This window comes from Dendronephthya gigantea, unplaced genomic scaffold (assembly GCF_004324835.1).
Source record: "Dendronephthya gigantea isolate DGI-Jeju-01 unplaced genomic scaffold, DenGig_1.0 000174F, whole genome shotgun sequence".
Lineage (NCBI taxonomy): Eukaryota > Metazoa > Cnidaria > Anthozoa > Malacalcyonacea > Nephtheidae > Dendronephthya > Dendronephthya gigantea.
In genome coordinates, this window is record NW_021163184.1 from 92,648 (window position 1) to 110,648 (window position 18,001).

Below are 18,001 nucleotides of genomic sequence, written 5' to 3' on the forward strand. Positions count from 1 at the left end.
AATTATGAAATTTCTTTCAAATTTCCTTTAATAAAGTGTTCCTAACACCTCGTGAAATGTAGATAACAAAAATACTAATAAGAGAGTTAGGTTCGTGATTAATTAATTAATCAAAACGATTGTTCAAGACGCGAACAAGACCTTATTGCAGTGAAGAACTTTTTTAATACCACCAGTGGCGTAGCCAGCCCGACAATTTAGTCATGCTATGCTAATATTTTGGTGTTCATTGACTGTGAAAACAATAAATTTGTAAAGAAATGAATAATGATAATAACATAAAATTTGCATAGCATGACTAAATCGTCAGGCTGGCTACGCCACTGAATACCACCAGCCACAGTTTCCCAAAAATGGGAAATACATACAGAGAAGTCAGTGCATCAGCGGACGTTGCAATGCATGCCTGCGCTCTGTTCGATAAATCTGAGAAAAAGCTGCGTATTCCCAAGTATTTCACTCTCTATACGGGTCGGAATAAAATACATATTCCGACAAATATTGCAAGCCGGAATACGCCCCGGAATATCCATAATATTCCGTAGTATTACAAGCCGCAATACGGTTGGAAATATTGACAATATTCTGTAGAATATTCGAAGAACAGAAGACTCACGGAATATGTGAACGCTATACATAATTAAGTTACCCGTTTTCTGTAATCTTTTGAACTTGAAAATGAGGTCAGGATGACTTCGAAACGTCGTTCTTTAATAAATTTGTTATCGCTAACATATTTGTCCAGGACTACGTTTTGTTTGTTTTAATAATTTCTTCCTCAAGTTATCTCATTTTAAAAGTTTTACATTCATGAGGCCATGTACACAAAAAATGACAAAATCAATTGAACGCAAAAAACTATTGAAAATAACCTATTGTTAGAATTTGTAATGCCTCGGCATTCTGCTGAAGGCACAAGCGCATAAAAGAACCCATGGGTGTAGTAAACACAATACTCAATAGACTTATCACTATTTAAGGGATATTGCATGGCATTTAGCTCAGTGTTAGCTAGAGCATTGAAACTCTATCAATAGGCGATTCCAATAGTTTGTGTTTTTAGTACACCCTGTGTAGCTTCATACAACGCACACTTAGAATGTATCTGTTTCAAATTCAAAGTAGAAACATTGCCTCGTCATCTCCGATTGCGTTTATATTATTCGAGAAAACAAGGCGTGTCTGAGATTGGTTTTCGGACAAGGCGATATTTTTGTGTGCGGGGGCTTTTTCTGGAAGTGACTGAGAAAAAATAGGAATATATTTGATGAAGCTGCCGAGAAGATATGTCCCTTGTTATTTTGACCGTTGGAGGCATTTTTCGTATCCTAGTAGTTCAATAGTGCTGTAATAGACTGGATAAATAATTCACTGTCTTTGTTGTCCTTTCTGTGTAATTTTATTTCAGTTATCATATATACATATGTAAGGGCGGTAGAATGCGCTCACTGCGCGCTGATCGATGTGTGATCATTACCAAGATAGCTTCTCGTTAGGACTCTTCTTGATATTCACTTACTAAAAGTCCGTAGACATTGAGTAGAATAGCAACGAGTTTAACTTAACAGCAACTTGCCTCTCCTTCCAATAAAATAAAAACCACAATTTGATAAACTGGCATATCGATCAGCGAGCAATGAGTCGTTCCACCGCCCACTATAAGCACCCTGCTTGAAGGCCATTGCCTTCATTTGCCTTTAATGATTATAAAAGGAATTTCTGTCTTTAAGTTGTGCACCCGCCTCTGGATATGTTTAATCATTGCCCAACTTGTTGGCTTGGGCTTCTTGCCATCGCATTTGCAAACAATCGTTCTGTTGGTTTCGTATAAATGATGAATGATGCCCCTCCATGACAATTGTCCCAGTTCCTTCTTTTTAAATCTACCACCGCTCCCTTCCTGAAACTGCCCACGAACTTGGTCCTTTCCCATGGAATTAACCAACAAATCAAGAAGATGGCGTTCCTCATCTCCATTCATATTCTCATCGTCGTCATTCTCATCTTCCTCTTCATCTTCATCTTTAATCTCATCTTCATCATCATTCTCATTCTCACCTTCATCTTTATTTTCATGCCCATCTTCATTCATATTCTCATCTTTGTCTTCATCGGAAATGTCTACAACACAAGCGCGTGAATTAGTCAACATTTAAAAATTATTTATCGCAGTTATCCGTTCAATAGCAATAATGTATATATTATACTCGCTCGCCGGATATTTTCCGTTTACCGTCCGTTATTTCGCGCCCTGAACTAGCTTTAAAAAGCCTTAACATTCATGAAAAATTATCTTTATCAAAGCCAATACATCCATAACTTCTACAAAATTAGCTGAAACGAAATTCCTACCTTCCTCACTGTCCTCATTTTCACCTTCTTCTTTCTCGCCTAACTCATGTTGATCGTCATCACATCTAAAAATAGCAACTCACTGAGTGGTCCGAACATCCAGGATTACGAAGTGCCAGTGACAACAACCACAGAATTTTTTTCAATCCCTTTTCAATTTGTTTTTCATACTCACATTCCAAGAGAGGCCATGGAGTCATCCAACTGCAAGAGAACATTCATAAGACATTTAGAAGACAAATAACTAACACACAAGTCTCAAGTCTCACTTCGCAAGTGCAAGAATAAGAGTATTGTGCACAGAAAATTCAAACATATGCTCAAACTAACTGGCAAATGTCATAAATCAGTGCTTCTGTTGTGCGGCGATGTAAACAAAATGAAGAGTTTGTACCTCTGTACTTTCGCGAGCTGTTTGTTGAGCCTCTTCATCACTTTTTGCATCACTTTTTTACATCCATAAGCTACATCATTCATCAGATCAGTTATGAAAAAGTAATTTAATTGCTTGCACATCGAGGAACTTATCCATGCAAAAAAATTTTTGCCGTAAATTATTTTTTTGAAAAAACACGCAAAATACTTTAATGAAAATACAACAAAATAAATATTCTACAAAGCAAAGTTATGGAGCGAACTGAGAAGTGGCAGGGAAGGGAAAATAAAAGTGCTAAAAAGGGAGCAGAAACGGCGACGATTGCAAAATGAGCATAATCATTGATGATGGGGCAGCCGAAGCAAGAAAAGCACCCTCAAAAGGTGCAAAGATGATGCTTGGAAAAAGGAATATTTGAGGATTTATTAACATTTAATACCGTGCAAGAAGTCGATTACTAAGTTTAGCATTTGCCATTGGCAATCGTGTCTTTGTGAAATTCATTATAAATCGTATGTCTTTGCGGGTCTAATCGAATCGTATGTCTTTGCGGGTCTATATTGGCCTTTTTGAGGCCAAATAACTCGATTTTGGCCTTCCCCCTCTTGTTTGGCCTCGAAAATAAAATTTGGCCATTTGGCTACTTTTTGGCCTATTTTTGCTTTGAAGAAATTGTCTCAAAATGCCATTTCCAAAGATCTAGAGACTCAAATTTCGATTAAAAGACTAAAAGACTAAAATTTTCACTCGGCGCCAACCATGGTGGTGCCTCGTAAGCTATATTTAGCCTATCATCCACTATCTGATACAACATGAACTGCAAAGGTACCTCGATCAGAGATACATAAATATTTTGGTCAATATATACTTGTTTTTTCGATTCTGATGTTTTACTCAACTTTGTCATGGGTACGTCATTTAGCTTCTTTTGAAAAAAATGTGATTTGGCCACTTTTGACAAGTCACTACTACTATTAAAGAATTTAGTTTTCATATATCGCACGTACCACTCACTCTCCTCGTTTTCACCTTCTTCTTTCTCGCCTAACTCATGTTGATCGTCATCACATCTAAAAATAGCAACTCACTGAGTGGTCCAAACATCCAGGATTACGAAGTGCCTGTGAAATAACCACAGAATTTAATAACACACAAGTCTCAAGTCTCACTTTCCAAGTGCAAGAATAAGAGTATTGTGCACAGAAAATTCAAACATATGCTCAAACTAACTGGCAAAAGTCATAAATCAGTGCGTCTGTTGTGCGATGTGAACAAAATGAAGAGTTTGTACCTCTGTACTTTCGTCAGCTGTTTGCTTGGCCTCTTCATCACTTTCTTGCATACTCCTGAAAAAAAATTACATCCATAAGCTACATCTTTCATCCAGATCTGTTATGTTTATTTTTTAAAAAACACACAAAATACTTTTATGAAAATACAACAAAATAAATATTCTACAAAGCAAAGTTATTTCCTTGCATATCATTAAAATACATAATAGTATAATTTCTCGTGCAACTACGGATTAACAAGCACGAGTGAGTTTTTTTTAAAGGCTGCAAAATAGCGCGAGTCCGAAGGACGAGCGTTATTTGCACTGTCTTTAAAAACTCACGAGTTAATTATACTATACGAGAAATTATACAATTACCTATACTTACGCGTATTTCAGAGTCTAAATGCTTGGTATATTCCATAAAAATGACTAAAAGTATTTAGAAATTAGATTGTATATAGTAGTATTTTTATGTGGTACACACCTTTTTTTTTCAATTTCAATTTCTTCCAAGGCCACCTGGTAATGTTTTCTTCGGCTCATTGGAAAATCCAATGGCGATTTGTGATGTTTAAAATGCTTAGAATGCATCACTGCACTGTGAGAAATGAAATTATTACAATTATTATTGTACACGAATTGCTCTATTGTGTCATCTACTCAATCAAAACTTGCAGTGAAAAATAACATACGATCGCTAAGAATTTTGATAAGATAAGTTTTCACTAGTTCCAAAAAAGGACACACACCAGGTGCTGCCTTTTGCAAGAGCTGTAATCTGAAAAGAAAATTTAGAAAATGACTGACTTTCAATTTCACCCAATCGGACGAAAAAGCCTTGCAAATGCATGACAATCACACTAAACACATACCGTGGCTGGCCAGTTTGGATAGCCTCTCATTTTCACCCAAATCAGATCCCCGATATTGAACTGTTCCTTTTTGAAAGAAATTATAGAAAAATATATCAGCAATCAGGATTAAGCTAGTGTTTCAGGGTTCGTGCTACTCCTTAAAGTCCTTAAATACTACTTGAATTTGTTCTGACTTTTCAAGGGCGCTTGAAAAGCCCTTGAAAATTACAGTTTTAAAAAAAGTCCTTAAATACTCCTTGATTTCTTCAATTGTTTTGCCAACTAGTGAATCCATAGTACTAACTTTTGCCACAGCTATTTCGTGATGCAAAACATGAAAACCGGCGTAAGATCGTGCCGTAAAGTATTTGTGAATCTAAATTCGTCAATACTACACCAAGTATTGTTTTAGGAATTGGTCAGTAAACCGTGGGCTCATTCTGGGTGATTTTCCCGCCATTTTGTATGAATTTGTTTTTGTTTTACAAAAAATGAATTAAACATGCCTGCAGGAGGGAAATGCATTTTCAATTCCGACTGGATTACAGATAACACCTACAAACTATGGTTACAACACGTAAACAACGATAAACATGCAGCTTTTTGCAAGCTTTGCTGTAAAAAGTTCAGTATTTTGAGCATGGGAAAGTTGGCGTTAAAGTCTCATATGGATGGAACGATGCATAAAAAACACGCTAATACGACTTTGACGGCAACCCCTATCAACATATGTTTTATTGCAACGACAAACCAGCAAGTAGCTAGTAGTAGTGCGACTGGAAATTTTTCAGCGACGCCTGCAAATTAAACTTCAAGCACAAGAGGTAGTGAAACTCAAACTGGTAAAGCCAACCTCAGTCAAAGGAGCGGTACTAGTACTAGTAGCAATACTCAGTCTTCAAGTCTTCACCATCTTTCAACCCTCGGCAAAAAGATCACTGATGCAGAAATCCTGTGGACGTTGAAATGTGTGCATTCACATTTCTCCGCTCATGCAAACATGGGCATGAATGATTTATTCCAACATATGTTTACTGATAGTGAAATCGCTCAAGCATATTCACTGAGCGAGTCAAAATTTAGATACAAAACAACATTTGGACTTGGTCCGTATTTTTCTAAGAAACTCGTGGAAGACATAAATAAATCCACCGCCCACTCTGTTTTGTTCGATGAGGCCCTTAATGAACATCTCCAGAATAAACAATTTGATGTTTATGTGCGCTATTGGTCCGATGAAAGCTGCAAGGTAGATTCTCGTTACCTCACCTCACTATTCATAGGACATGGTAAAGCTGCTGACCTACGGGATCATTATGAAGGTGCTACAAAAGATCTTGAGCAATACAAGACCTGGCATGTTAGTATGGATGGTCCCAATGTAAACCTTGTGTTCGAAAGAGAGTTAAAGAAATCTCGTGAAGAGAAAGGCCTACCACCCTTGTTGTCTTTGGGAACATGTGGATTGCACACCGTTCACAGGGCATTTCAGACTGGTGCAAAAGAAACTAACTGGGAGTTAGATAGGTAATGTGAGACTTATAGTCAACTTATAAATACAACGCAGCGAACATCTTTTACTCTTTTTTAAATTTATTTGATTTAGATACTTGGTGAAAGAGTATAAGCTATTTAAAGACTCGCCAGCCAGACGTGAAGATTTCGTAAAGTTTTGCAACCACAGGTAGGTTTAAAGTACTTAAATTTTTCCCTATGTCACGTTGTTTTATCTTATTTCTTAATGTTGTATTCAATATTAATAAAATCTGAACTAACAGGTGGCTGGAGAATCTTCCTGTTGCTACTAAATCGTTGACCCTTCTCCCTAATATAAAGGAGTACTGCGCTCAAGCCATTATCCACAAGACGGAGCCCAAGAAGCATGACGGGTACAACATTGTGAAAAAGGCAGTTACAACAGACAAATTGCTCAAAGCCAAACACCACTTCTGGATCTCTTTGGCTCAAGATTTCCAACCCTTTCTCCAGGTTTACCAGTGTGAAAGACCTATGATACAATTCCTTGCATCTGATCTTGAGAAATTGCTCAGGGCAGTAATGGCTAGATTTGTAAAGAGCAATTTGATACAATCTGCCACTGGTTATCTAAAGTTAGCAAAGGTAACTGATATTATACACTTTATTGCTATAGATTTATGATATATAAGTTTTAAGTTTATAACATATAGGCCCTAATGTTATTATTAAGGTAGATGTGTCCTCAAGTGAGCAGACGGTAAGCAGCAATCGGGTTGATGTTGGTATTGTCACAAAGAGGGAGTTAAACAAGCTGAAAGAGGAAAAGGAAATTTCGCAGAGAGAGAAGCTAGAGTTTGATATGAGCTGCAAAGCATTCCTTTGCCGTACCACAGAAAAACTACTTGAGAAATGCCCGTTGAAGTTTGCAATTGTGAGGCACCTTAGGTGTCTTGATCCTCAAGTCATGGCAGGACAGATCGAAACTTCAGTAAAGTTATTTGAAAGGCTCCTGACATGTCTAATTGATAATCAAAGAGTACCTGAAGCTGATGCAGATTTATTAAAGAAGCAGTATTCGTCATTTGTCACTGAAGTTATTCATGGAAATGCAGCCAACTTACTCCTATTCCAAAAATATGATAGAGCTCAAGATGAACGCATTGATTCCTTTCTTGCTGCACATCTGAAAGAAAGTCCATACAAGCAGTTATGGGAGCTAGTGAAGTGCCTTCTAGTTCTTTCTCATGGTCAGGCTGGTGTAGAGAGGGGAGTCAGCGTAAATAACAAGATCATGTCATACAACTTCAAAGAAAGATCAGTTGTTGCTTTAAGAGTAATTTACGACCACATTCAAAGCTGTGGAGGAGTTCTTAACATCAAAATTGAACAAGAAAAATGCAGTAAAGAATACGTCGTCGCGGTATAAGGCTGAGCTGAAGAAGCAAAACGAAGACGAAAAGCGGAAGAAGAGAGATGATGAAAACAAGGCAATTAATGATGAAATATTTTCCCTCCAAGGGAAAAGGAAACGTCTGCTAGAAGATTGTTGCACTCTTCGTTCTAGCGCAGAGAAGCTTATGGATCTCGCTGAGAAGGAGCAAAAGATGATTCATGTCACGAAGGCTAATAGTTACAGGCGTACGATAAAAAGCATGGAAAATGAAGCTGAGGAGGTTCATGAAAAAGTAGAACAATTAAAAAAAAACCTAAAAAAATGACGTTACTTGATAAGTATACTGGCCTACGTTGTACAGTTTAACTACAACTATGCAAAGAACTGATCAAAGACTTGACTTGAATAATTACATTTTCCAGTCCTTGCTCGTTTTACGGTAGCCTTGGTAATAAAAAAGATTATAAAAGAATCCTTTTTGCTGAACGTCACCGCTTGTTTTGTTGGAATGCATGCCATGTTGAATTAGCTTAACGTAACCGATTGTTTTGTTATAGAATTTGTGCCATGTTCAGTTAACCTCGTGATCAATAAAAGCTATCGATCTTAAACGGCCAATTACGTTCAGTTGTACACACTTTCTTTCAGCACAAGCGGAATTCCGAAAGTATTTTAGTTTCTTGTTCCGTTTTCTTGGAAAAAATCCCAAACACTCCTTGAAAAGTTCTATTTTACTACTTAAAAAGTCCTTAATTACTCCTTGAAATTAACATCTTAAGACCAGCACAAACCCTGGTGTTTGCTTTAAAATTAAGTTGAACATTGAACACATTTTGAAAACATACTTTGCATGGCAATCCTGCCATGACCATTAATGTCAGCAAGTTAATATGGCTTAAAAAGAAAAAAACCCCAAATAAATTAAATAGAAAAATATAGGATTGCAATGGCATGTAAGACTTTGGCACTGGAATGAACTACAATTTACTTTATAACTGCAATCTTTACCCAGCACAAAAACAGGGGGCTATTATAGTCTGGCGGTTAGGGGCTTTATCTATTTCATGGATTTCGGATATATCTCAATTTTCATGGCGAAGAGATTATTGTATGGTGAAGAGATTATTAACTTTGTTTACAGAATACAGTTTAAAATATGTGGCGAAAGCTTGTAAGATAGACAGAGGGAAAGCCCAATAAGGCAATTCTTGGGTTTCATGTGACTTAATTCATAATTCCAGTGGGGGTCATGCACTTGAAATCCAGACACAGTTAATCAGAGTGAATTAATTCTTCACTGTGTGTGTTGGCTTTGTTGCTTGGTAGTGTATATGTGCAATTTCATATCATTTGATTACTCATAAGAGTCGAAACATTTGAGGTTGACCCCCCCCAATTCTAGCAAAAAACATCGTTTTGACCTAAGGCACAGTTGCTTCCCATGTTCAGAATCAGTCAACATGCAAAATTTTGGCATTGTTAATTTAAGAGAAACTTGTGTTTAATCGTCTGATAATGTTAACTATATTTATCAAATTTCAATACAGCTCAAAAGAGAAAGCAAGTCTATAGATTCATTCAACAACCAAACTAAATTATTTTGGATATAATAATAGAAGTGGAAAGCAGCCCTACTGTAAATATTTTTCGCGCGGTCAACAGGAATGAAGTAATCCGAGGTTGAAAATGCTACATGTAAAATGTATTCGGCACCATGTCAGATGATTGCGCCTTTGCATTGGTCCGTAAAGAGTCAGTTCAGTTTATATATCGAAGCAACGTCGAAGAGCCAGAGGTATTGGATCAGAAGAGCAAAACATACATAAAACTTACCCCTGTCTTTCTTCAGATTTATGATTGTTTTGACGTGGTTTATCTACGGACTATCGTAAAGATTGCTTCGACTTTGGAAAACCTGTTTAGTGTTTATATCAAATTAAATAACACGTGTTTATATCAAATTAAACAATTAAACCTGTTTAGTGTTTATATCAAATTAAACAACACATGCAATCCGTTCCCCGAGCCCGCGATCCTTGGAAACGAAGGCTGGGATATATAATGACAGGATATTTGTGGCTGCGGGTTCGCGAACAAAAATGAGAGTTTTATTTCATTTAGTTTGCTCGCAATAGCTCCGTAAAGTTGGCTATTTTTTTCGCAAAGTTGACTGGTCAGCGGGGCTTTATAATAAACAAATTACATTTGAGGCCTTTTAAGCCGAGTAATTTGTTTATTGTTTATTATAAACAAATTACATTTGAGGCCGGGAAATGTGAGGGCGACACACGCGCTAGTATCACACGCCCAAGTCAAAGACTCAAAGCTGCTGAATCTATATTCGATTGATTAATACACGCCAGCATATTCGCCAGCATTGCTCTGTCTTTTGGACTGTCTATGCCTCTTGGTATTCTCATATATTTCACAGAAGATAAGCATAATCTTAACACAGAACACCACTTTAGATCGGATAGAAAATGTTGCTATTTCTGGTGAAGGAATTTTTGCGGTCACATGTTTATATTGATGTTAATGGCCTCTGTAAAAAATATTTTTGGGTCGTTATTTTTCCTTATGCTATTAAAAGTTATTTTCAAATTCCCAGGAGCAGACAATCTTGTGTACAAACGTCATTTCATTATCGTCTGTCCTATTAAGAGTGGATATTTTCAAACAAGTTTTGAGCGACGTTTCGAGGGCATCTTGTCCTGTTCAGTGTTCAAAGCTAAGCAAAATGAATATAATGGGAGTTGCTTTGAACAGGCATTCAAATTTGGTCTTGCATTTCTTTAAGACAGTGATGTTATTGGTCAAATCCATAGGCACAGCTCCTTCGGCAGGCTGAGAACATCAGTTTCATTCAGTGAGACTCGCTTATTCTAATTTATTTATTTATTTATTTATGAATATTTGTACAGGATTTTATATATAAGAATATATATTACACTTCAGTATGAACATACTGCTATCAATGTTTGTCCTGATTAAGTACATTCAGAAACGAGACTTTATAGGTATATAAATCTAAAAATCTAAAAATACGATGAGAATACTTTACTTTATTAAATAAGCTTCGATTTGACTTGCCGAATTTAGGATAATGTTGGCTTTTTATGCATAGCGTTATATATTTGAAAAACAGAGCACTCAATCAACTTATATTTATTAATGTTTATTATTATTGCATGATGATAATTTATGTGCGTGTTGATCTTTGCCCCTTGGACTTGAACTTTGGCCTTTGAACCACTGTATAGCATTGACATTGATTCACCTCCCATTTTACTTGCCAAATTTAGACTTTGGACTTTTACATATAGCTTCAAATACATCTTTTAGTCGACTAGAAAAGGAAAATCGAGGTACACAAGCAATAAATGAAAATCCATCGAACAAAATAACTTTCACCGTAGCACGAGAATCAATTCAAAATACGCAAACGTGTTTAATATAAAGCCTTGACGAAAGATGATAGCTATCTATTGCACGGCAAGTTTATGAACGATTTTTATAATTCAGGTGTTTCAAAAAGACAGCTGTTAAAGTGCCCATGTCATAAAATTGGAATTTATCTCATTAGAATTGCCGTGAAACGTAGATTACGAAAATAGTAATCACATTTAAAATTGAGTTTGTTTTCGCGGAGAAATAAAGCGATAAAGTTTGAAAATTTCAAATTTTAATGGCAAAAGTTTTTGAAATCTGCGACAGTCGGAAACTGGTAACTAATACGTCACAATAGGAGCTCGCATATTGCGCCTTTAGATAAATAATAGTATGTAGTAGTACAACGGCAGGACTGTGATGTATTATATTTTGTAAAATATGAAACGCCTTTATAGTGGAATAACTTTTTGAAAGCGCATGGGAACTCCACTCATACTCTAGCTCAGTTGATTTGTAATGAAAATAAACCAGAGAATCACACAGGCATGCGTGATTTAACTACACATAAACATATTGTAGAAATACCGGCACTCATGAGCCACAGGAAAACTTCAATCTATAATGCTATTAATATAATGTATATGTGGGGCAGTAAAATGTATTAGGGTGGACTGTATGTGCGCAATTAACGAACTTTAGAGAGAAGTTATATGTTATGCAAAAGTACAACTGCCACATTACTACCATAGAATCTATTTGTAATTTGAATACTGTATATCTAGCGTAATGATATTATCATATTATGTTCTGGGGTCACGGAAACAAGTCGCGCAATCAAAATCATAAGAAAACATTTGCTATTTACTGACGTCTACGATCAAGTCTTCGTTGTAGTTTGATGTTGTAGTTGATGCCATGATCGTTGCACGATTGCTCCATTTCACGATAGCTTTTCATTTCAACTTATCATCGGCATATGTATGGTCCGAAGTGTTCTTACTGCCTGACAAGGCTGACATTGATATTGCATTGGCAGGAAAACAATTCTAATCGGTGTCATTCCTTTGGTAACTCCTCAATAGTTAAACTTGATGAAGACATATTTCTGCCACGTTTAATAACCGAATTTAGCTCGCATAAAATCGCTTCTCTCACGGTTTTGTTGCAGCGATTAGAAAAATAGATAGCAATAATTTACAATTTTACAGAACGTCGGAACAGCCTTTGCTGTTTTAAAGTGCTCCTAACACAAAAATGGATTTTAGATATTTTGATCCTTATTGGCAGTATATACGATTTTTGAAAACCGAATTGCAATAGCTATTTTAGTTTAGAATTTATTCCCGTTCAAACATGGTATTTTGCGATGTAGAAAAACTGAAAACCGCGCAAAAGGGATTAGTGCAGAAAGTCTAGATTGTCTATGATTTCATTCATTAGAAAAATATTATAGCGTGTATTATTCACTGAAGGCGTATTGAGTCGAGTCGATACGCTGCTATCAAAACTTCTTGCGTTGCCACCAGGCTGCCACGATTGCCATGTTGTGCGAGAGTGGATTCGATAAATTGCTTCAACAATTCATAACAGAAGTGATCAGGTTTATAGTACTTTTTTCAAGCTATTTTTATTAGACATTTAAAAACTTCTTTTTCTCCACAGAAATCATGACAAATCGTGCCCCATTGTTCTTTCTGTACGATTGTGAATCAGCACAAAGCGGTATCTACGCTGATATTGTGGAAATTGCAATACGGCCTTTAATGTTTTGTCAGAAGTCCTTTCATGCCTTCATTTCTACGACAGAAAGCTGTCCCCGTTCAGTAAGTTCATAAGTTTTTGTACTATTTAATTTGATATAATTGCTGCGGAGGGAGCGAGCCTTAAGCGAGCGAGTGTAGCAGCATCCTAATTTGAGAATTGCACTCTTTCCCACCTGATTATTTAGAATATAAAGTCCGATTTAGAGGAGTTTTCGAAGTACGTTGGGTTCATTCCTCTGCTCCTTGAAGACTGCTTGGATGATTTTGCTAATAAGCCTGTGACTTTGGAAGAACAAAGAAAACGTGTGCGTGTTATGTTGCATGAACGGACTTTCGGAACAAATCGAGTGTTACATAGCAGAAATATGCCAGACGAAATGCTATTGCATTCCTTTTTAAATTACATCTCCAAAGATGAGCGAGCTCTCATTGAAGCGGAGTTGAAAAACGAGTTAGTGAAAATCAGCAGGATGAATGGATGGATTTTTTGGAGAGGTTTGAATGTCGAACAATTCCCACAAAAGGGAAGCGAAAAACTGTTATTCTTGAACTCGCTCACAAGGAAATATTTGCTCAAGGTTTATGAGAAATAACTTTCTTGAATTAGCCGTACACGTTATAGTATTATGACATATTGTATTGATATGCATAATATGATCATTTTTGTTGGTTATAGTTGTATTACGTGATACGTTGCAGCTTCACATAAAATTAATATTCTTTTAATAAGATGAAGTAATGCCAATATTAAACTTTTGACACCTTAAACTTAGTACAAAAAAAAATCATTGATTATTTAACTCAATGATATGGTGCAGTAATGTTGTACATAGATTCTTTGCTTCATTAGCATTTGTTGGCATTCGCAACCCTTCCTCTTGCATAATGATTTATGAGATGTGGTCAGTGTGAGGTTGGGATTGCTTACTGTTATGTGTTTGTAAGCCATTTCTATATTATCAACCCACCAAAGTAATTCTGACCTAGAGTCAAGTGTGAGGGTCATATTAGCATCATAGTTCCCTTTGTTAGCACTTAGTGCAGCAGTTTTATTGATCTCTACTTTCCTATAATGTAATTCACCAAACTCGACACCAGGTAAACTGGATACTATGAGGCCAATAACATTGGCCAATTCTCTGATAGTGTTTCCCCCCTGTTAAAATGTTCTTGGCAAGCTGTTTTAACATAAGCGGCCTTCCTGGGAGGAAGTCGAATGGACATGGAGACACTGTTCAGTAGGAAACCCAAAAATTCAATTTGTTGTGTGGGTTCAAAAACAGACTTATCAGGATGTACAATAAATCCCAATTGTCTAAAAGTATGAACTGTGTAAGACAAATTTTGTTGACACGCTGCATAGTCGTACCCTATCAGCAGTGAGTCATCAATGTGCCCCATACAAATATGACCCAAAGATCGTAAATGGGAATAGACAGGCTTCAATAGTTAAGTAAACAACCTAGGTGCACAGGCCAACCCATCGGGTAAACAGGTTAACTGAAAATACTGCTGTCGTCATTGAAATTTAAGATATTTTCTGTGTTCAACTGCTACAGGGACTGAGTAATAGGCATCTTTTAAATCAACTGATGCCATGAAACAGCCTGGGCGCATCAGTTGTAAAGGTGTCTGAATGGTATCCATTTTAAAATACGAATAAGCATCATAATCATTAAGAGCCTTCAAATTTAGTATCATGCGATGACCACCATCTTTCTTAGGTGTTAAAAATATTGTAGAAATAAAGTCATCCTGCTCAGGAGATGACTTCTCAATAACCTTCTTAGCAAGAAGTTTTCTAATATTATCATTAACAGTAAGTGTTTCAGAAGCAAAAAAAAACTATCTGCCTTGGTACAATGTTTGGTGGCTGCACAGGGTGTTCCCAAGAAAATTCAATATAATGCTCAACAGCATCTAAAATCATGGGGTCATTAGTCAATGATACCCAATGTTTTAAAAAATATTTAAGACATCCTGCCTTAAACTCTTTAGCTGCACTAGAAAGGTCATCTGGGCAAATGACAGTAAGATATTTATTACAGACCTGTTTTGTTACTTGCTCTTCCGACTGGTGGGGGGGGTTTTTCCCCTTTGGCACTGACTGCTCTGTGAGGCACGACTGTACCCGAAAAAGGTTGGTTCACTTGTGTGGACGTGGGCCTATCATAATAGGGCTTTGCATGTCCTTGGAAACGTGGGTTATAGCCTTTATCTGATGAAAAGTGCCGCCCACTAGTTCCTTTTAATGAAGCAGGTCGTTGCATCTGTTGCCTCGTCTTGCTTGCTTCCTTCATGTCCTTCAACTGCTTCAAGAGATCCTCTCCAAAAAGCTCAGATGAAGGTTTAATATCTTCTTTGCACAACCGCGTATATGGCAGGTTGAGGTCAGGCTTAATTAGCTCTCGCCTCTTCATATTCAGCTTCCAGTTGGCATGGCTGAATAAAAAATATCGATATTTCGATATCGATTTTTAATATTTTTCGCTATACTTCGATATTCGCACACAAGCAGAGCTTGCACCTGTATACTTGTAAAAGTATAATACCGATTCAATCACTTCAATATTATACCTATATACTGTTGAGAATCTTTGCAAGTGCAACACGCGCAAACGGAAAAATCATGACTCAGAAGTCTGAATTTCTGATAAAAATCGTAAATTCGATCTACTCTATATATTGTTTGACGTTTGACGTTTAAAAGGAAGATTCCATTAAAATATTTTACAAGAGTCCTAACTAAGTATACTATAAGTTCTCTGCCAAAAATACTTGCATATTGGCTTGTTCTGGTTTTATTTGTGCTCTTTGTAAGCTTACCACTTGGCCGGCTTTGCTGAAGAGTCTCTCAGACGGCGAACTACTGGCAGAAATTGCCAAATACTTCCGAGCAAGTTCACTTAAGGGGGATTTATTTTGAATGGCACCTCCACCATACTAGAGGGTCGTCGTCGCCTTCCACAGTTGGGATTTTCCTGTAATCTATCTCTTGCGCCAGTCTGCTTCTTGGTGACTGCAACGAGCAAGACTGCTCCAACATCTTGCGCATACTTGTAAGTGAACCAAGAGTCTTCTTGACCTTTTTTGGAGGCGCTTGACATTGCACATTGTCATCATGATCTTGTGGCGATGCATGGCTACTCTTCTCTAAATCTTCCAACAAGGCATCTTTGACTTCACCAAACTCGCAGTCGCAGTCATCTTCACCTTCAAATTGTTCCGTAAAGAAGTCCATCTAAATATATTAATGCAAAAATTACAAATACAAATCGAAACGACTATGAAATCTACATTGTATTTTATAATTTGTAAACTAAAAAATTGTAAACTAACTGGAGAATACTAATGCTATACCTTATACCATGGGTCAAGAAAACACGTAATATTCATCAGAAGCTGTTTTTCTTTGCTCGAGTATTTTTCCTCAAGGTATTTGAGGATCGCTTTCTTGATAGACCCGGTTATTGGTAAGTCATCTTCTTTAGCCGCGAGTTAACTTCAGGTTAAGGCGGTGAAGGATTGGCTTCAGCGTGGAGATTGTGACATACTTGCTTCCACTCATTATGTGTGTAAAATCAGCTAGTGACTTAAGGGCGGTGTCAATAGCTTCAAGTACTTCTATGTCTTGCCATGTTGGAACCAAGTGTGATTCTCCGTCATTCCCAAGAACAAACGAATGGCATTTTTGTTTTTCAAAACACGCGTTATCATTTTGTGAGTAGATCCCCTAGTAGAACATTCCTGTATAAATAAAAAATAAAGGCTATTGTAAGTTTGTAACAACAATTCTAGCTCAGATTGTAAAAGATCGAAGTGTTTAAACTGTTTATTATATGACTACATACTTAAGCAAGTTTCAGTGGTGTCTTTCCTGGCTCTTCTTGGAGTTGGGCTTCTGAAAGAGCTTGCTTTCTTTTCCAACTCATGTTGAAGGCTGCTACTGCTTTCTTGCAAATCTGCTAGCTGTTCAGCTGTGTGTTTTTCAGGCACATACTTCGTCCCCAAAGTACGATTTTGCAAACCCACTGTTTGTCGATCGAATGCAATGTGAATCCAATATAAGGGACCATACCACGTGATGACCACATGTCTGTGGTGGCAGCGTAAAAATTGACATTGCTCTTTATTTCAGCGTAAACGTTACTTTGAGTTGCATCATAGAGCTTCACTGTTCGATCCCTGGAAAAAGTTGATTTAGCAGGAACTTGATAGCAGGGTTCCAAGACATAAAGTAACCACTTGAACCCAGGACGCTCAACAGCATTAAACGGGACACTGTCCTTGGCCAAAAAAAAAACGTGGAGAAAAATGAAGTGATGCCACAAGCTTGACATCGTTTTCACGTTGTTTCAAAATTTATCCGGCAAAACTGGCCATGTGTATCACTGGCTGTATGAAGATGCATTTAAAGATTGGCTGGAGCAAAAGGATAAAATACCTTATTGCAAGGTTTGCAAGATCTGCCTTTCTTGTGCCAGAACGGCACTAAATTGACACAAGGATAGTAGCACGAACATGAAGAGAATGTTAAATGATTTGCAGCAGTCACATGTGTCGATTACATTGCTGTTTTCTGCCGAATCAAGACCAGCAAGAATCGAAATCAAGATGTGTGCTTTTATAGCAGAAAATAACCTTCCAATATGTCTTCCTGAAAACTTGGTCGCGTATCTAATTCACTTCTGATGTATGAAATATAGTCAGTAATTGATAAAGCAGTACTGCATTGGCTTTAGTGGATTTGCTGCTTATATACTTCACAAGACAACAGACTATAAAACATCCATCAGAAGTGAATGGGATCAAACAAAATCGGATTGTGTGAACAGACCTTTAGAAATCCAGGGCATTTCCAGGCTCTTACAGGGTAGAACTTATAGACTATACCTGATTTACTGTTCTAAAGTTGGTAATGTAACCATGGTGACCCAATGGCAAGTGGTTTTAATGAAGTAAAAGTGCACTAAAACATTGAAAAATGAGAACAAAGCCATCCTTATTTTGGTGAAATTGACATTTATGTCATTTATTTGTGATAATATACTAAAATAATGTGTCGCCCATTGATACACATGATTTTAGTATATTATCACGAATAAATTACACACATTT

General features: G+C 36.9%; 1 protein-coding gene across 1 annotated transcript; it reads right to left on the reverse strand.

The window, feature by feature from the left end:
* Positions 1-1,116: 1,116 nt before the first annotated feature.
* LOC114538090 (39 kDa FK506-binding nuclear protein-like) lies at positions 1,117-16,124 on the reverse strand. Its single transcript, XM_028559209.1, has 5 exons — positions 15,828-16,124; positions 2,528-2,556; positions 2,353-2,417; positions 1,771-2,121; positions 1,117-1,232 (listed from the first exon to the last, which is right to left on the reverse strand). Exons 1-5 carry the CDS (start codon positions 16,122-16,124, stop codon positions 1,117-1,119), a joined length of 858 nt encoding a protein of 285 aa, XP_028415010.1.
* Between the last annotated feature and the right edge of the window lie 1,877 nt (positions 16,125-18,001).